The following is a 20,741-nucleotide window of genomic DNA, read 5'->3' on the forward strand; positions in this document are numbered from 1 at the left end:
CCCAGCAAGAACTTTTCTATTTGTCAGTCTTGGTCTTCTTTTACCTTCAGGACAGGTTCCTTAAATGCTAAGGGAAATGCTGGAGTTCTAAAATTATGGATTTGCTTGACAGCATGCTCACTTTACTGATGATGAAAATGAGAACTTCATATTTACTCTCTTCTACAGCTTCACTTGGTTATAGCCACCTTCATGTTGAAGATTGGATGCATGTTTTTATGAGTCTGATATCAGGGATAGTATATTTTAAATCTGGAGATGTAAAGAAAAAATTAACATTGAAATAAAGTTACATCAGTCTGAGCTGGTGTCTGGTTTTTTTCTTCTTTCCATGGCTCTGTCCTGTAATTTGGAAGCACTGGAGGCTCTTCAACTACTTGTTTAATGCTGATTTTACTTCACCACTTTAATCTTTTTTACCTTTCATCTAGATAATTGCTATGCATCTAGCCAACTGCAGTAGATACTGAAAAGAACTGACGGAGTATGCTGTCACCATGCCATCACTACACCTGGCCAGTCAGAGGTACAAACCTGGTGGACCAGACCAGTCCACCTTCTCTCAGTTGAGATCCTGAACCATCAGACACCTGAATCTTTATAGATGATCTCCAGAGGTCCCTTCCAACCATAACTATTCACTCATTCTGCAACCCAAGCTTATCAGTGTCTATGACAGCACGGTCCAGCTGGCAGCTTGTGGCTACCACCCCTTCCCCACAGATGGGGAACAGCTGCTGTAGCAACAAGCACTGCCAAACCATCAGCACCCTCATCCATGTCTGCTCACAGCACCCTAAAGAGCTCAGCAGTGACCACTGTGACCAAGGCAGCACAAGGCGGGGGGACGGGACGGGAGCAGCTGCTGCTGAAGAGAGGAGAGGAAGGGATGGACACAGCCTTACGGGCAAACATCCTCCCTCCCCCTGCCCTCCAGCCCTGTCCCTCCTCCATGCCCAGCAGCACCTCAGAGAGCAGCTGCTTTCTACAGCCAGACCCCTTGCTCTGCTTCTCTGCTCCTCTTCACCACCACTCCTTCCTTTAACCCATTCTGTGCATGTTTAGTTTTATCCTGTATGAAACCTGTAGGATCAGACAATGAAGAAACTGCTCATGTGGGAAGAAACACAAAAAATAAAAGGCATACTTCTGTAACAGCTGACTTGCCCACATAATCTAAGGCTGCTTTTGGAAGTCAAATGCAAAGATGGGGTTCAGTGGCTCTATGTCCATATGCAGGTAGTCAGAGAACAAAGGTATTAATGGCTGTATTGGGTCAGAACAGCAGATCAAAGTCCAGGGTCCTGGCCCCTGGCACAAATGCATTCTTAACAATACAAGCAAGGAAAGGCAAACCAACAGGGGTTTTTTCCCTTGGTGTAAGCTTCCTAATAGCTGTGAATTTGAATTTGAAATGTCTATGATGCCCTGCACAATTCACATGTGGGCCACTGCAGACTTTTTTTTTCATCTAGAATCCACCCAGAACCATTTTTAGCCCCCCTCCCTTTTAAAAAAATATTTCTGGCATCCAAAACATCCCATAGCAGTAAGTTTCAGAACTTAATCATGCATAGAGTGAAAAAATAAATTATGTGTCACTTTAGTTATTTCAAAAGCAACTGGATGGACTTAACAGTTGGGGGTGCTCTTCCGGGAACAGGCAGGAGAGCCTGGCTCTGTGTCCTCTTCACACACCTCCCCTACTGCATGCATGGGTCCCCCTGCCTCCAGTGAGACACCACCATGGGCTCCTTTGCCTCCTCTCTGGCAGAGAAGAGGTTGGCAGTGCTGTGCTTTGTGCATTTTGGAGGCATCTGGAGGACTACTGCCATCACAGCGTAAGTAACAGTTGGGTGTTCTGTCTACACTGACAGAAGTGTTTCAGAGGCAATTATCTCTCTTTCTACTGAGCAACCCCTTCAAGGGTCAGAGCAGAGAGGCCTCCCCAGATATCCCCTAACAATCTGGATTCAAAGGATGGAAACAAAAAACATCTCTTCAGTAGTCCCTCTTCCTTTCATATGCTGTAGATGTGCTCAGAAGGCTCATAGCAATGAAATGACAACAAACAAATCAGGTGAACCTTCCCTCTATTTTTCTTTTTGCTTTCCACGTTCCTTCCACTTAACAGAAGTATTTTATCTACTTAACAGAACTAGCTCCAAGGCAATAATTATGTCAGTGGTGGTACTAATAGGTTTTGTCCAGCATCAGCTACGCAAGCTGTCTATGATGCGCCTGTGGCAGTACATCAGGGACACGGGAATATGTAACACAGTATACAGGGGAAAGATAAGTACATTTCGGTTGCTACGCACTAAGGAAAGTAAAGTGCATTATGTCAGACATCAAAAACAGCTGTTCAGCTATTCTGATGGCATAAGGCAGCCTAGAGATGATGTACTGATATGCTGCAGTAAAAGACAGAAACTCAAAAGTACTGATATTAGAGTGACGATAAAGCCTTCCCCATGCCATTTCGTTTTCATAGAAAACACTATATGCGGTCTTTGAAGCACCACATAAAGGATGAAATTAGCATTCAGTGGCCTATTTTCATCCTTTGCACTACATATTAGCAAATACGATGGTAGGACGTATATCAGTTCTTCCTTCAGCTTTGTCTGCATTTTAAACACAGCATCAGGTGAGAGCAGTAGAAAAGAAAAAGCCTGCAAAGCATTTAAGCTAGTTTGGAATCTCTCACATGAGAAACAGACAAGCAAAACAAAAGATTACTGATAAAAAAATATAGTCCTTTGCACCAGTAGTGCATTACTCAAAAAGAAGTTGCAGAAATAGGTCCAAAGAAAACAATTTGAATATGTCAATTAAAATTCAGCAGCACATTTCTTGTATACTAAGAAATACATTTCTTTCATAGTGAAATGCCCATAGCCAGACTAAGGCATGATCTCTTTGTCAGTGAGTTACTCAACAAGTTATTGTAGTCATGGATTCCAGAAAGACAAAATGTTACTTAAAACACCTGAAAAGCTCTCATCACCCTACACTTATTCTTAATTTGTATTTTTAATTTGTTCTGATTTCATATTATTCTGTGAAATGCACGATGGCAACAAAGATTAAGAAATTAAAGGTTATTATCAAGAAATAGCAGAATCTGCAATATTTCACACTGTTAACATACTCTTCCCTATACAGAGAATACAGCCTACTGTGACCTCATATATGAAAATGAAATCAAGACATACAAAAGAAGAAATATCATAACTGGAAGCTTGAAGAAAATTCCTTCTCCTGCCCATCAACACCAAATAGACTAGGCAGAAGAGCAGTCAAATTACTGAAATTGATGTCATATCAATTGGAAAACCGACTGAGCCCGTACAATGAGCAGTAATTGCTCTCTACCAAATTCATGGGCCCAAGCTGTCTGTTTCCCATCTGCTCCTACGCAATTTAAGCAATTCCGAACTTTACTCTCTGTTGCCAAATGTGTCGCAGATTTATTAGTATGTCAGGGGTCAATTCTTAAGATTCTCCACTAAGGTAAGCTATTAGGAGGAGTGAAATTTCTGTGTCTATAATTGCCAGGCCAGGAAAATTCAAGGAGGGCAATCACACATGACCTTACTGAACCCACCATGAAAAATTCATAAGATAACACAACACACAACCCTACATCTAAAAAAAGAGGTCATTCTGTTCTCTCCTTGCACTTCTATAGACATGTTCAGTACACAATGCAGACTACTATAAGGAGCTTACAAAAAAATTTTAATTTGTTGTTGGTTTTTGCTAATACAATGAGCTGCCCCATGCATCTTAACTCATGCTAGATAAGGACCGGAATCCTCTGGGAGCATATATGGGGTAGCTCAATCTTTGAATGCTTTTCAGGAATGAAATGGACAGAATCTTACTATAAACTGCAAATAATTTTTGCATATGACAGTTCAGTTGCAAACAGGTCATCAAATATGCTAGAATTATCTCACAATTTTCTCATTAGATAAAAAGCTAATTATAATTAATTCCAAACATACTTAATCATTTGTCATTTTTGTTACCTTAACAGAATTTATATACTATTTAAAGATGCAGCTGCTCATACTCTCACAGGAAAGACTTAAGTACAATGTTCTCATCCTTGAATTATATCAATGGTGATGAGATACCGTAAATGAAAATCAGGCTACGATCCTATGTGACAGATGATGACATAAGCAAATTTGAGCCCCAAATCTCAGATTTTATGAAATATTCTCTAATATTTAATGACAATGTATTTTCCAGATTAACATGTGTCTTAAGGTATGACTAATCCCTGCTTACATCACGTGTGATATCTCAAGTAACAGTATCTCGGGTTACTCTGTTTTGGTCAACAACTTGTACTGTGATATTACAGAATTCATTTCACTTGTCTAAAATATTCTCATCTCTAACATGGGTGGAATACCTACCATTCCCAAGAACTTTGAAGTTCATAAGGAAAGGCTTGCTATATATTTTTATAAATAGTTATACATATAAATAAATGTTATTACAGAGAATCCATTTTATATTGTATTATAAACTACTTTTGCTACATCTAAAACTACATAGACTTTATTGTCTTTATAAATAATCTGCATTACTCTTCACCATAATGTCACTTCAGTTCCTAATGGTTTGGTGCAGCATTTTGGCACTGGGTCTATTGTTGCAATATATAAAAGTATCATTTTGACAATGATCAAAAATGCCTGTTGATGACATAAATACAAAAACCATACACGTATAATCATCTATCATCTACAACAGTTAACTACATATATAACACAGATAGAACTAAAATGTAATTAGTATACTCCCTACAACAGATAAAACTTTTCTGCACTATTTAAAAACATTAATTCTTAGACCTTGTGGTAAAATACCAAAGTAAATCAGTAAGTTTCTGTCCTCTATGTAACAGCAGAACTTACACCAACTGAAAGATAGGGAAATTTTCAGTTGTCCCTTATTTATCACAAGCACCCAATTCCCACTGACTTTCTCAACCTATTGCTAAGCTGTAAGACCCAGGTATGCTCCTGAGTTTTTGATTCCAGGTGTGCATCCTGAGCATGGTCTGGCTTAACACAAACAGAGGGACATGCAGCAGAGAACAAAACAGAGGTGTGTGTGCAGCAGCCCCTTGGTAGCCGCCGAGGGTGCGCAGGTTGGAAAAAAGCTATAGTAGCTCTAGCGAGGTCTGTAACCCAGTTGATCAGGAGACTGGGATGACAGAGGCATCTTCTGCATAGTCTACATTCATCTAAAAGAAAAATACTTGTTCTACCACCCATACATTAAAGATAACAATAAATTGGAATAATCAGAATTGTTGCCTCATGAAGACATACCGACATAGATGAAATCCAGAATATGGGTTTACTCTACTGGAATATTAAAATCACAAAGCACAAGACTAAGTAGGTAAAAGAGGAAATGAATACCCCATACAGAAAAAGCCACAGCATTATTTCTAAAGAGTTGCTAACAGTTCATCATATTTAGAGACCTTACATGACCAGAGATCAACATGCACAACAAAACAGGGTATATCAGACTAACAAACTGGATCAGGGAATAGATCCTGATGTTATACAAAAATTATGATGAGAGTAAAGGTGCCATCCAAGACTACTTCATTCTAGTTTACAGAAGTTGAAGGACTAAACATGGCCAGGAGAAAAAACATTGTTTTTCAAATGCCTATGACTTATACTTGAACATTTTCTAATATGTGTGTTAACAGTTGAATAACTACATGCAACTCTATGACCAAGACCTGTCTCTATAGGAAACCTGCCACTAGATAGGTCGATTAAAGCAGGGAGAAAAAAAATTAAAAAAATCAAAGAACAAGCAACCTGACCTCCTATATGAAGTTCCTAGCTAGACTTCAAATACACCTGGATCCCTACAAACTGTGGCAGCAAAACTTAAGATGGAACCTGTGTGTGTCACTGCCTACAAGAAACAAGGTGACTCATTAATAGTTTGCAAACTCATATTTATTTCTAGTTGACGAAAGATTAGAAAGTGTGAAGAAGACAGGCTTCACAGTAAGGATTTCCCAGCTCTGAATCCATGTGAATCTGCTAAAAACAAACAAGCAAAAAAGGAAGATAGCACAGTATCAATCTCACCTCTGTATGTGCTTCCAACTAAAGAAATGTGACAAATATATGCAGAAATAAGAAGGATATTAATGTGAATTTAATAAAATACTTTTTCTTCCATCAGCAAATAACAAATTCCTCACAAAGTTAAAAAAAAATTCTCCAAATCACTGTTATTTTTAAATAGACTTCAGAAAATTGGGAAACAAAAAGTTCAAGGACAGCACTAATGTTGTTCCAAAATGTCAAAAGGGTAAATATCAACATGATGAGATAATGAAATGGCAGGTGCAGCTTTTAGTCAATAAATTTAACACAGACATAGAAGTAACAAGAAGAAATAGGATTTCACATAATACTTCTTTTTGTGAGATTACAAGATTGTGGATAAAAGTAACTGCTGTCTTTAACAGTTTGCTGGAGATTTGTAACTTACTATCTGTCAATGAGGAAAATAGCGTTGCTTAATAATAATAATGGACATACTAAATCTACTACAAATAGGCTAAATTAAAGATCTCTAAACATAACTACAGTATAGCCTCATCACAGGAAATTTTTGCTAGTTCAATGTCGCTAATATTCACGAATACCCTAATGAATAATATAACAAAGTGGGTAACTAATAAAGTTTGCCATTATTTACTATTTCATCAACTTCTGGGCCATCTGCAATGACCAGAAAAAGCCAAATAATGTGAGCACAATAGTGCAACATGCATTTTAATTGAAAAGCAAGACCATGCATCTCAGAAAAATTACGTGATAGTTACAGAGTGACACGCTATACTCGCCAAAGTTCTATCATCCTTGTGCTACTCTGAAATACCATGCCTGTTTTCATTACCCACGTACACATCAGAAGCAAGGGTCTGCTGAGCATAACATACCCTTCTTCACACTTGCAAGCAAAGAACGTTGCTTGAAAAGCCATTTTGAAGTGACTTGTTACTTTGGCACTATTTGCATCATATTTAAATTAAGATCAGATGTGAAAAGGATGGGCAAGTGAGGTTAAATTCCAATTCTCTGTCTCATGGGATTTTAAATAGGCAGATTCAGTAGGGGGTGGATATTAATTCACATGTATGGATAAAGAACCAGACTGTTGTACATGCTCAGTATTCTGCAAAGGTCCACTGTCACGAGGCAAGCGTCTTTTGCTTAGTACAAGAAAAATCAAGTTAAGTTTTAAGCCTTTGAGGAATGAATACTATTACAAACATTAAATCAGTCGTGTGCATTACACTGCTTTCTCAGAGCAATATGTATTGACCACGCTGTACACCAATATAAAGCAACACATTACGAGTTAAAGAGGATTTAAGCATCAAGTTTTCGGGGTTTTGCACCATAACTTGAAAGGCAAGCACTCCTGACAGGCTGCGAGGCGCGGCCAAAACGTGCACCGCCCGCAACCTGGCCAAGCCTCAGGCTCTCCCCAGCTGCGCGGAGCTGCGAGGCGCACGGGCCCGCAGGCCTGGTGGGCCCGCAGGCCGCCGCGGCCCTCGCCTGCCGAAGCGCTTCATCTACTGCGAGGAAACACTCTCCTCCCCCAGCCCGGGCACCACAGTCCGTCCTGTCCTGCCCCTCTCTGACCCAGTCCGGCACTATGAGCTCCGCACTACCCCTCAGACGGAGGGAGGGCACCCTTCACCCGGCCCGACGTCCGCGGCTCCCCCCCGCCGCCGCCCGGCCCGCGGTGCGGCGGGCCCGCCTCGGCCGCAGCGCACAGCCTGCCCCGGCGCGGGGGCCGTTAGCGGGGGCAGCGAGGGTGGGTGGGGTGTTTCCCGGTCGGCGCCCGCCCGCGTTCCCCCGCCGTGACGCGCTGGCACTGGGGAGCGGTACCGGGGAGAGGCGCCGCGGCCCCCGCCCGGTCCCGGCGAAGCCACGGGGACCAGGCGGCGCGCTCCTCCCTCGCTGCTCGCCTGCCCACCCCACCCCGCGCGTCCTTCCCCAGTCAGCCCCTTCCTCCCGCTCCCCAGAGCCTTTTCCTCTCCCCCTGTCTCCTCCTCTTCCCCCCTCCTCCCCCCCTATTTTAAGGTAACTCCCAGGAAACGTGCAAACCTGTAATTTTTACCTTCTTTGGCTTTTTTCCTCCTCGCCAGCGTGCCGCCGAGCTTGCCCAGGAAGGAGTCATCTTTCTTTCTGGACGGGGGAGATTTAGGGGTTGGGGACTTGGGAGAAGAAGGGGACTTCTGGGGGGAGGTTGCCATGATGGCCCAGCCGGCGCCCGGGGATGGAGGAGACGGGTCCGAGGCCCCGATGCCGTGGGAGGCTGCTCCCGGCTCTGAACGGAAGCGGAATTATTTCAAGCATTTGAGGCAGCTCCTGCTCCGCTCTCCCGGCTCTCCCGCTCCTTCCCTCCCTCCCGCCCGCCCTCCCGCCCGCTCAGCGCCCGCCGGGGAGGGCCCGCTCCTCTCGCATGGCTCCTTCCTCAGCCCAACGCCCCCCCTCTCCCCAACCCAACGGCCACTCAACGGCCCCGGCTGCTCAGCCCAACGGCCCCCTCCTCAGCCCAACAGTCGCCCAAGGGCTGCTCAACAGCCCCCACTCCTCAGCCAACCGGTCACCCAATGGCCCCGCCTAGCTCAGCGGCCCCGTCCTCAGCCCAACGGCTGCCCAACAGCCACCCCTTCTCAGCCCAAGAGCCCACTCAGCCCAACAGCTGCCCAACCTCAGCCCAACAGCCACCCAGCGCTCTCCCTCCAACAGCCACTCCTCACCCCAACACCCCCCCCCCCAGCCCAATGGCCACTCAACAGCCCCCACTATTCAACCCAATGGTCACCCAATGGCCCACCCTAGCTCAACGGCCCCCCCTTCTCATCCCATTGGCTTCCTCCTCAGCCCAACAGCTGCTCAATGACCTCTCAACAGCCCCCGCTACTCTGTCCAACAGTCACCCAACAGCCCTCCCTAGCTCAATGGCCCTCTCCTCAGTCCAACAGCCACCCCTCCTCAGGCCAATGGCCACCCCTACCTGCCCCTCTCAGGGCGTTCAGCCATGGGCCAAAGGTCCTTGTTTAACCTGCCTGCGGGATCTGGTCCTTCAAGCTCAGGAAAAGGGTGTTTCACACAGCTCTGGGAAGGAGAAAGCCTGGTAGCAGGAGCCAGGCTGGGCCTCAGGAGGCCTGCAGCCCCAGGGTGGTATGAAGGCCATGCTCCCTTCCTGGCTGGGGAACCCACCACTTTTTGGGTGGCCAGCTGTACACTGAGGCACAGGACAGTGCCTCGCCCAATGGCCCATCCGCCTTTGCATTGCCTTGCAGAGGAGCCAGTCACTAACTCAGGCTGGTTGGTCAAATGCACCAATGTAGGTGATCACACACGAGAGCACTAGTTAACACGGCCAAAAGTTAAACACAGGTATAGACAGGCAGGACCAGGGCTCAGATGGCTCAATTCATCCATAACTATTCATAAGTGAAGGTTCTGGAAGGATGGGGGGGGTCACAGATGCAGGCAGATGTTTCTACACCCTGTGGTTAACACAGATAGAAAAGAACTAATGATGTAATAAAGCGTCGCCAAGTAGTTTTATGCAAGTTAAAGTTCAAGCTTATTACATACACTTCAGTCTTGAGCACATTTTGCAAAGCAGCTCTTCTGCCCGTATGTTTCAGCTACATCTGTGGTCAGCAGCGGTGGGCATCGTCATATCCACTTCTACAAAAGAAACCAACCGTTGTAGTCAGACCAGTATAAAAGCCAGCGGGAAAGAAAGGTGACTTAGCATGATAGATTGCCTATACCAGTCCTGCTTTGATTTGCAGATGAGTAGCTTAAGAGAGAAGTATCTTTAAAACCAATAATTTGCTGTGACTGGTTCAGGAGGCACCCAGGATTGGAACAGCATTAATGTCATCTGGATGCACTACTTTCACTTACCACTTAATCACTCGATTAACAATTCAGGCAAAAAGCCACGCACACTTCATGCAAATATCTAGCTATCTATTAGGCATAATAAGTGAAATGAAATTACCATGAGGATATTTCTAAATCAGCTAATAATTGTTGTGTTTTTACAAGCCGCTAACATTGGTTAGCTGATGAGGGGTAAACATCGATGCGTATTTGTTGCATGCAGTTAGTATATGCCCCGGAGAAAAACTTCATTCATCCATACTGCCATCAGTTAAAAGCAGCAATGAGCCCAAGCCGTTAGCACAATCTCTCGTTTCCTTACGTGTGCTCTCTGGCTCCTAGTACCGATTGTGTCTTGGGGCTGTTGTCTGCAGAATAGTCCAAATTTCACACATTAATCTCTTTTTACACAAGTGCTACTTTCTCACTGTATGGATTAGGATATGAACAGTTTTGAATAATTTTAAAAACATAAATAATAACAGACTAGTTCAAAAGAAAGAGAAACAAACATGTGAAGCCATTTTTATATGTATGTGAATCTGTGGCATTTACAAACAGAGCAATACTCAACTAAATCTCCATTTGGACCCAAATGACCATACATAGATGTCAATATAGGGCTTTGTGGGCACAGCAGAAGAGGCAGCATTTTGGCAAACACAAGTGCACTTGCCTTTGTACCACTACGTTTTGTAGTACAGACAGAAAGAACAAGCCAGATACCTCACGAACGGTAACGAAAGTCAGAATTCAACGTGTATTTGCCAAGTCTCACACAAAATAGCTGAAAAGAGCTAGCATCTTTCTTTCCTATTTCACTACACTCAGCATATGTAAATTATGTAAATTAATGACAAATACAGTATTACTTATTTAATAGCCTCATGAGCTATGGGTGTTTCACATCACAAGGAGAAAATAAATTTTAAATTAAATTTAATGAGTTTAAAATCAGCTTTATCAGATCGGGAAACACAAATACTGTGTCTTTTAAGTAATAATGCTAAAGCAACAGACAGACAAGTTTACTGGGGTTTTTTTATGGGTTTCTTTCAGAACCTTTTTGCAGTTCTTTTGGTATAATATTATTGCAGGGGTTTTCCACTTTGAATGTTTCTCTTTGAGGATAGTTACAACATATTTTTTTACCCTGGATCTTAAATTTAGAACTACATATGCTACCTTTTTTTCCTTTTGATCTGCGAATATATATGGACATATGACCTTAAATTAATATTGCATTCAGCACAAAAGGCCTTATAGGTAGGCACAAGGTCCAAGTTATGGCAGATACAGGAATGTTGATTTTAAATGCCTCTTATTTATACAGTATTTTAACCACGAATAAAATCTGCTTATAAATTCACTGGGGATTTTTGTTTGGCTAGGTTTTTGCTCTGCTTTATATTTGATAATTGAATATTTTCATGATCATGCTCCATGATCCCATGCACAGGACACAGTAGTCAGCAGGCTGCCGTTCAGGCTGGCCCCGCTGCATCTGGCGTATAGAAACCTGGAGCAGACCATGAGAGCTCTCACCAGGCTCCCTGTCTGACTCTTGCTCTTACAGATGAGCCAACCAGTAGCTCAAATTAATTGTATCCTGATCTGTATATACTTTTGCCAGGCAATAAAAGAAGGCTAAATACGCATACTTCAAACAATACTTATTCACCTCCATATCTGCCCATGCACAACTGGGTTTTATTTCTTTTACTACGGGACTCAGAATGATCACAGAGTCTTACTTCCCAAATGAGGTGGAAGAGGCAGGATATGTGATACACCAATCACGGGCTAGGCTAGTAAAAGCGAGCACTGCAGCAGCCAAGCTGGTTAAGGCCATGCAATAAATTATTAATTTGTCTGAGTTTTCACCTAACATTTTTCTCCTAGGTGTACCTCTGCTCTAGTGTTTTGACCGTTTGGTCATTTAAAGAGTGGAAGGGGAATTTTCAAAAATAGTCTATCGACCTACTGCTATTGCTGCAATTGCCTGCAGTAACACATTTCACAGACTTCAGGAAGAACAGAACTAGACCAAAGTCTACCCTCTTTATTTTTCTAAGTACTTGTGGTCAGCTTTCTACTGACCTGACAGTTCTGTGTGGTTAACTGCTGAACATGCCCACCCCACCCTGAGTAGCAGTTAACAGCACATTAAAAGAACCTGCTTAGAAAAGAAGGCATTTCCACACAGGTTACTTTGTGGATGTTTAATGTCTATTCCTTGACTGGGATTTTCCTGAGAGTGCCCCAAAATACTTGGAGATAACAGGTCTGGCAGGACCTGGTGCTTCTGCATGTGTCCATGAGCAAGACACGCCAGGGACCTGCTCCTCAGGTAAGGTAAGGCCATGGCCGACACTGGCACCCCAGGAGCATGGGAAGCATGAGCTGCATCCAGCTTTGTCCTGCAGGAAAGCACTTCTGAATTTCACCAGGAAGACCCACTCCTCTTCATGTGACTGTGGGCAGCAGCCACCTCTGCGCGCTGCAGGAAGAGGCAGTGCAGGGAACAGACCAAAGCACAGCCATACCTGGCTGGCATTCGTACATCCACATCTCTTATCCCATATCCATACAAGAAAGTTTATACTTGGACCTTGCTGCACGTGAATTCAGACTCTGTAAGACTGCAGGGATAGTATTTGCATGCTAACATGGCAAACCCATCATGCTAAACTATGCAAAAACTGCATGGTCCATGCAAAACCAAGCAGGGACAACTCTAGATCTTAGCAGTAGCAAAGTCTTAAAAGATGTACAGAATCTCCAATTTGCTAAGCCACATCCTGTTACTTGGTCAAGCAAGAAAGAAAACAGAGTGTATCTTTCTGGAAAGAGACTACTAAACTAAAGAGAAATTCTTAGTTGAAATCAGATATGCATTGGGCTAAAAAGCAGAGGTTTCAAAACATGAGATCTCTAAGGTTGTTGCCTGTGCCCAGAGAAACCTGGCCAAATACCCTAAAAATCAGTGAGGCATTCCTTTACCTTGGGGGCAAATGGATTGATCTTGAGTCAAATAATGGCTTAGAAAATCCCTTTCCTGAACTTCTTGTTGAATTGAGTTTCTTTAGACCTACAATCTTTTGAAGAGGGGATGGGTGTGTGTGTGTGTGTTGTGAACAGGAGAGGAGCCTCAGTAAATTCCTGGTGTTTCTACCCACATCCTGCTCCTGGGTCAGCCAAGTCCTCCAGTCTGACCTAAGTACTACCAATAAACCCAGCAGGCAATGAATTCCTGTGCAGTTCCTGAGAACTTATGTGTGGTATTATCGGAGGAGTCACCACCACACCCATCTGCCTCTGAGGCACACAAGATGGAAGGGAAAGGACATAATAGTAGAAGAAAAACCTCAGATCAAATATGCCCCAAATTACCTTGACCTCTGAAGAGAAGCAGCTGTCCATCTATCCTCTGAAGAGAACTATTAATCAGTTCACAGTCATTGAGCAGGGGACAACGGTGCAGGCACTAACGTAAGCCCAAATCTTGCTTATCCACTTCTCTCATCTCAACCAGCAGGTTGTCTTGCTCTGTCAGGGTCTCCCACTGGTAAAAAGCAACAAAATGAGATTACTTGATAGAGGTGAAGTTGGTGGAACTTGGAAATTGGCAATCAAGGTTTTGATCACCAGTTCTTATTGATCCACATAGCGACACTTTTCCTTCAAGTCTTCAAGGAGCTATTATAATTTGTACATCATGCCTAAGGAAATTAGGTGGTGAATTCCTATGCAAGAATGAGGAAGTTGTTGATCTCATGGAGTTCGCAACCTCTTGTGTTAAAGGTAGAGTCAACTGCCCTCTAACTTCAGGATGTCATTATTCCTAAGCTGTAAAATGAAACTGAACTGCAAGATGGTGTGATTTACTTACCAGTATATGAATTAAGAAACTGATATAATTTCTTACCTATAGATCTTTCCTAAACACATATTATTACATTGTAGATATAGGTGGAGAGAAATTACTATGGAAATGATTCAGGGACTTCAGAGAGTGAGATATAATTTTATTTTTTCAAATAGAAAATTGCTTACATCTAGTCCATTTAGACATAGTCAGTATGTTCCAGCACAGGACATGATACCCAACAATGACAGCGCCAAGGACTTAAACATGAACAAGTCTATTATAAGTTAGTGAGTCAATTTACAGAAAAATTGAACAGCAAGAAGTCTCATAACCAAACCAGTGTTGAAATTCATTTCTAATACAAGCCAACCATATTAAATTGACCTGTGAACAGTGCACGTAGTTTCTCTTTTTTTGTTCCCCTCCTCCTTTACTCTTACGATATACGAAGACCTGCTTTAAATGACTTAGGAGTCTATAACTTTTCTAAATCACTTGCACAGTTCATTTTTGGATCGACTCTTATGAGGTACTTAATAACAGGCAGGGTAACAGTAGCCTGACAGGTTTTTCCATCCAAGAGCAGACACACAGTTTTGGGTGGAGCACATGTTATGACCGCATGGCATCCCAAAAAGTATCATTTTAGCAAAGAATATTTTTTGAGGGCCTTACAATGCTGATGGCCCTCAGCTTCTGTTGACTCTAATACTCCCAAGAACTCAAATCTTTGGAGCTAAAAGGAAAGCACGCTTTCATATTTGATTTTACAGCCGAACAGGTATCTGCTGTAAACTGAAATCTCAGGGCTTATATACAACTCAGAGCAGCCTGAACCTGACCCATCGCCATGTGCGCACCTCCCCTGGGCAAGTGGGTTAGACTTTGGAAGAGGAGAGCAATCTCCTCCTCAAGACTAGGGGCATTGTGTTTCTCTGAGGCTACCCTTTCTCTTCCTCTTTGTTTGGCAGCAACACTAAGGAGAATGGACTTTTTAGATTGTAAAAGTGAGGTGAAAAAAAACAATCTTTGACTGATATAACTGGAGGTTTCTGCTGAATTCCCCTCTTGTGCAAAGGACTAAGAAGTTTGCTTTAAAACTTTTTAAAAACACCTTGAAAGCATTATGACTCTCAGTTTTCTATGGAAAACTGTGATAGATGTTCTGGACAGTCTTGTTCTAAGGGATTACATAAGGCTTCTGGGAACAGTGATAAAATCCAAAAATTTTCTCCACAAAACTGGAAATACCAGCAGATCTCAACAGAGAAAATGAAAATATTTATTGCTGCCCTGCCTGCTCCTACTTTGTGTCAATCTTAGGTAATAGAGTTAGTTTAAGAGATCAATCACTGCAATCCATCTCAATAAAAATGTAATCTGAAGATCAGGCATGCTTAGACTATGAATGACAGAAAAAAAAAAGTCTGATGGTAATTCTGGAACACGTTCAAGGATTCTGCTATGTCTTTCCACTGCGATGAAAGACAAATTATATTGTTAAAGCCCTATATGCCATGTTTTAAGGGTAGCCCTTCAAGTAACGGTAACTGAGAGTGTTGTTTAAAAATCTTATTTCATATTTTATTATTAATTATTTACCAAATCAGTAAAGCTATCTACTATGCACAGCTTCACCTATACATAGCTGTTAGAAATACACATTTATCAGAGACAGCATCCAAACTGTCGAATGTAACCAGACGCTCTTATCCTCTTTAAACAGTCTAATAAATAAATATAAATACATAAATATTGCAGAACAATAGTATATTCCTTGCAGCAATAGAGGTATATTATTTATCTGTGGTCAACAGTAAAGTTTTGGTTTTATCTTTAGAGAGAGTATTTTAATTTTCATACAATACAGCAAAAACTTAAGATCATTCATAAATTATTGTGACAGGATCCAGTGTGCCTGTTACCCTATAAGTACTTACCAAGAGGTTTTTTCAGTTTAAAGCTTTTGTAACAGGAATGCTCCTAGCTTTGGCTGTACCATAGGCAACTGCTGCAAATTAGCACCATTCATGAAACAATGAGAACATCAAATCTTCTCAGAGCACGAGGTAAAACAATATTCAGAAAGAAACAGTCTTTTAGTTTCTCCTTGGTTTTTTTGAATTTGAAAATGTAGTGCATCATACGTACAGCTGGGAATACCACCAATCTTGAATTGCAGAATTATCTCAGATTTAAGAAAGTACTTAAACCACATCGAATACTAAGGAGAATTTCTGCACATCTGCTTTGCCAATACCTACAAATGAATGTACAAAAAAGATAGGACATAGTTCCTTTAAGCAAAAAATATGCATATATATTCCTGAGCAGCAAGATGAATGTAGTTTAAATATACACAACATTTTCTATCAGATGTTGACATTACAAACTCAACATTTTTTGCAGCCTTTTTGAGGATTATTCTCAGGGAGATCTTTAACTGCTATACCACTCATCACACTCTGTGATACTATTTGTGATGTATTTTATCAAGCAATTGTAAAGCAGTTAGTCTGGATTACTATTTCAAAATTATAATTTAGCATATTTTAGAGAAGACCTTAATCTTTGACACACAAAAGCTTTTTTGAGCATGTAACAGTCTTAAGGGTAGTCACTTCTTGATAGTCCCTTACCATTTTACAAAATGTAGGGATTTAATATTGCTCTAACGTCTTGTTCAAAAATACGCAGTGCACTAAAACTCAAAAATATTGGAAAATTAGTTTCTGACATTGCATTTACAGTAATTTTAATGAGTGCTTATACATAGTTATTAGTCAAACAACCCTTCCTCCACCAGAAATAAAAACTAACCTCATTTTTATATGAGATGCTTGCTTTCTGACCTTTAAATAGTTCACCATGGGTTGGCTGTGCCAAAATATTAACAAAACCAGAAACAGATTCAGACAAACAGATGGAAAGTAATGCTGTCTCAAAAATACTAAATGATGTCATCATGTTTCTCAGGAACACTATTCTCAGCGTTAAAATAAAATTCCAAGAAAACAACAGAGCTCTAATTTCACAGACCCTGATGCCCATCAGACAGGTAAATTCAGTCCTATTCCGTATTCCAGTGATCCTTTAAGCCGGTAGTGAAATGACTCCGGTATGAGCAAAAGAACTGCTTAAGAGCTGTTGATAACAAAATGACATGTTTCCCAAATATGTTGATTTTAAATTTGAATTCCTTCCTTCCTTTTTCAGAAGATTGTATGTCCATGATTACAAATATTGCTGAAATCATGTTTATTTGCATGTGGCTGTTTAAATCCTGCTCAGCTGATAGCCTCTAGATAACATAATGCTTTCAAAGTGCTGGTCTTCTGCTTTTTCTTTCACTCTCTGCTCCTCTAAGGTAGACACAAGTTTGTCCCTTTCTTCAACCACTTTCATCATCTCAGTAAAAATTTCATCCTCCTCATTCAGATCCGTCTCATCTTTAAGGCTGTCTAAGAGATCACAAAACAAGAGGTTAAAATCCAGATCACTCTGTTGTTACACTTTGCATTTTAACTGTTGCTGTACAGCTTGTATTAATATTGTAGTCAGTGACAAATGAAGTCAATGGCAGTTAATATTTTTCTTGTTACAGTTCAGGGAAAATTCCTCCTGCATCTGGGCCATTTAAGGTTGATCATTAAGGCCTCTGATGTCTAGAGTACATCTTTTAGCAAAACTTAGACTGGAAAGGACAAGAAAAGCACTACTTGTTTATAAAAACATTGAAGTAGAGTTTAAGTTTAGTTTATACAAGGTAAAAAGCCCAACTATGAAATGCTGTACCTATAAGAAAATGGAAAGTGTTTTTCAGGAAATGTATTGAAAACTGCTGCCTCTTACAATCCACATGCTTAGAACACAACAGGATATTGTGGGGTATTCAGTGCTATGTAACCCCCCTTCTCCCTGCATTCCTCCTCCCCATGCTCTCTTTTCTAATACCAAATGAAAGGACAAGCCCAAACTGTAATCCCAAGAACCTAAAAGCAGTTCCAAAATACTGCAGTAACCAGTAATGCTACAGTTATCATAAAAGCAGATAACATCTTTTGTGTTTAGGTGCTTGAAGAAATTACTTTCCATTGCTGCCCATCATCACATGTTAGCTGGATGTTCCTGCCTGCACAACACAATTAGTGGAATTACACGTGGAATGCTTCTGAGCTATGTTCAGTGTAAGACTGGGCAGGTTAGCCTAGCTGTCCTCACTGGAAGTCAGATGAGAAGATCTCAAGTTGCATTTTGCTGGCTGAGCTGCACTCACAGAAGAGCACAGGAGGAAGAGCCTCAGCCACTCTGGTCCTTTTTGGAGCAAGCAGGGACTCGTATGGGCATGGTCTGCAGCGTACTCTCCCCTTTGACTTACCATCAATGGCCATTTTCTCTCTCAGCTTTTGTTCCAACCTGCTTTGGTGATCCTCCAGTTCTAGCTCTTGGGCTCTGCATACAATAAAAAGTACATTAAAGAACAAGTTTTTTCAACAAAGACATATATGTTAATATTATTTTAACCAAGAGATTCTGCGTTCTGTTTATCCAGTATTTTCTCCTCACGGGCAGTCAAGGCTAAAAGCTTTACCTGTGCCTACGTTGCCACTGCAAAGCCAGAAGTACCACTGCCACCTTTTACATTAAGTATCACATTAAGCTCCCTCTCACATCACAACACTTCAGGCTTTAACCAGCTGTGCTTTGTTTGGGGCACCCACAATGGAATTCTGGACAGGACCGGATGCTCTCACACACGAGGGACCCTGCCAGGCCCTCTGCACAGGAGCGGGTCCTGAGGCAAGGGAGTTAACGCATGCGAACACATCCAGACAACAGCATTTTGTGTCCTGGAGTGATAAAAGCAGCCTGCTTTTGTTTTTTTAACTCTGCTTTGCAGACAGTGTGAGCAGGAAGCATTGCTACCACAACGTCCAATGGTGATCGAAGGGGAAAGAAAAGGTTTGGTCTCTGACGGGATCAGCGCAGCTAGGGAGAAATTGGGTTGTGGCTGGAGCTAGTGGCTGGGCTGCAGGTCTGCACGCAGCGCTGGGGGCTGACTGAGCAATATGGAAATGATAAATGGCACCGAGCAGCCTGCCCTGGTGTGAAATCCAGGGGTGAGTAATGACTGCTGCAGCTCTCACCGCCTTCCCACGTTGCCCAGAAATAATGGAGAAAATAGCTGAGAGTCACCTCCGCCTATCTGCTGAGCGCATTTCCAAGGAGGCAAGGTGAGGGAGCTACAGCCAATATTGTTTCCATCAACCACAAACAGTGGCATCCGAGACAGTTTTTATTTGCTTGGCGTATCTGCTTGTTTCATCGCCGTAGTGAATTCCTAGATCTTTTCTCCTATGTCCAATAAAATCTGAGATAAGCTTGTCAGACTGTTTTTCTTCCACAGGACAAAGTGCCTCAGTGTTCATTAGACCCGCATTATATAAAGGGAGAGCATCTATACGCTAAACTGGCTTAGAGCATTGTATAGGATTGAAGTGATTGAATCACTGTGAGAGAGAAGGACAACTGGAAATCTGTGTTCAAACCAGATTGTAGCTACTCTGGGTACGTTTATTCCACAGCAGTCTCAAACTGCAGCTCGCAGTAAGGCGTTCAGGTGTAACGCGAGTACACTTTTCCCCTGTTCCCTCCCCATCGTCAGCACTAATGCTTGTCTTTACGTACATAATCAGGAGCTCAGACTCATAACGCATTAATTTATTCTTCTCCAGGACCAGCTCAAACCATTCATGTAGCATCTGAGTTTCATCCTTTGTGCCTGAATCTGTTTAAAATAGGAGAGTTAAGTGTGCATTACCAGCTTTCCTTCCAAAGCTCTTACCACTTAAGTTCACTTTAAATAGTTCTCATTTGTAAGCCTACTTGAGTTCAAATGTAGATTTGAATTTTTTTTTGCTGTATCTAACTTACATCAGTAATGTCCGGGTATAACAGGTATAACATTCTTGTCTACATTTGGTTGAATATTGTAGCTGATTGCAGTTAGATGCATCATATTTAAAAACACTATTGTTTTGGAAGTTACGTTTTTTCTTTCAAATAATCATTTAGACTTTCTTTTTTTCATGAGCACTTTTTCTTTCTCTTAGTTCTGCCTTTGATAACATAGTTTCTCTGTTGATACTGGACTCCAACAGCTGAACTATATGTATAAATGGATATCCTATTAACACAATCAGACTTCAGGACGTACATCCTGGCAAGTATGAACTCAGTCCCTGCTTCCAGGGGGCATCAGACACATTCAAATCTCCTACAAATTTCCATTCATTTGCCAACTGGCCTCTAAATCTGCATCTGCTTTGAATGCTGGGAAAGGCCGTGGGACAGGACACATCCATTATTACTGGGTGGTTCTGTAACACTTTGGGCCAGGGTATCACTGGCAGGCACTATACAGACATGAAACACGAGATGGTCTCTCTCCCAGATAGCTCACCGCTTGACTCTGCCTTGCTGAAGAGGACGACGGATTTCTCTTTCACCAGGTGAGGGTCTTTACTGCTGCTAAAATGCCATCTGTACAAAAATGTGCAGCAATGGAGAACCCCTGGGTGTTTCCAAGTGGCAAGTCAGAGCACATATGTATTTCTTTTCCTCGTTGTCCTTTCTAACACACTCATTGCCTCACATTTTCCATTCATTTTCTTCACAAAACCACTTCACCACCCTTCGATGCAGAATTACGGCAGCAGCGATGGCACTGCAAACGCACCTCCCACAACATCTGCTCTGCCCAGCCACCCTCTTCTGCCACAAAATAGCGATCACTTGTAGGAAGCAAGTATCTCCAGGCTGAGGCCACAATGTAGGTGACGCGCTGACCCCTTCAGAGGCATAAACCCAACAGCCAGCCT

The 20,741-nt window shown here is 42.1% G+C and overlaps 2 protein-coding genes across 3 annotated transcripts in view; both read right to left on the bottom strand.

Annotated features, from left to right (window-relative positions):
* PARVA (parvin alpha) overlaps positions 1-8,496 on the bottom strand; it is a 71,439-nt gene extending 62,943 nt beyond the window's left edge. Inside the window, exon 1 of the mRNA XM_054827487.1 lies at positions 8,200-8,496. Within this exon, the coding sequence (XP_054683462.1) occupies positions 8,200-8,335 (136 nt within the window). The 5' untranslated portion in view covers positions 8,336-8,496. The remainder of the gene's footprint in view (positions 1-8,199) is intronic.
* Positions 8,497-14,043: 5,547 nt separating this feature from the next.
* The window catches only part of MICAL2 (microtubule associated monooxygenase, calponin and LIM domain containing 2), a 178,020-nt gene continuing 171,322 nt past the window's right edge, over positions 14,044-20,741 (bottom strand). For both annotated transcript variants that reach the window (XM_054827869.1, XM_054827870.1), the window contains 3 exons: positions 19,549-19,648; positions 18,239-18,312; positions 14,044-17,321 (listed from right to left, as the gene is read on the bottom strand). In XM_054827869.1, coding sequence (XP_054683844.1) covers positions 17,137-17,321; positions 18,239-18,312; positions 19,549-19,648 — 359 coding nt within the window. In that variant the 3' untranslated portion in view covers positions 14,044-17,136. The remainder of the gene's footprint in view (positions 17,322-18,238; positions 18,313-19,548; positions 19,649-20,741) is intronic.

This window comes from Grus americana, chromosome 5, assembly GCF_028858705.1.
Source record: "Grus americana isolate bGruAme1 chromosome 5, bGruAme1.mat, whole genome shotgun sequence".
Lineage (NCBI taxonomy): Eukaryota > Metazoa > Chordata > Aves > Gruiformes > Gruidae > Grus > Grus americana.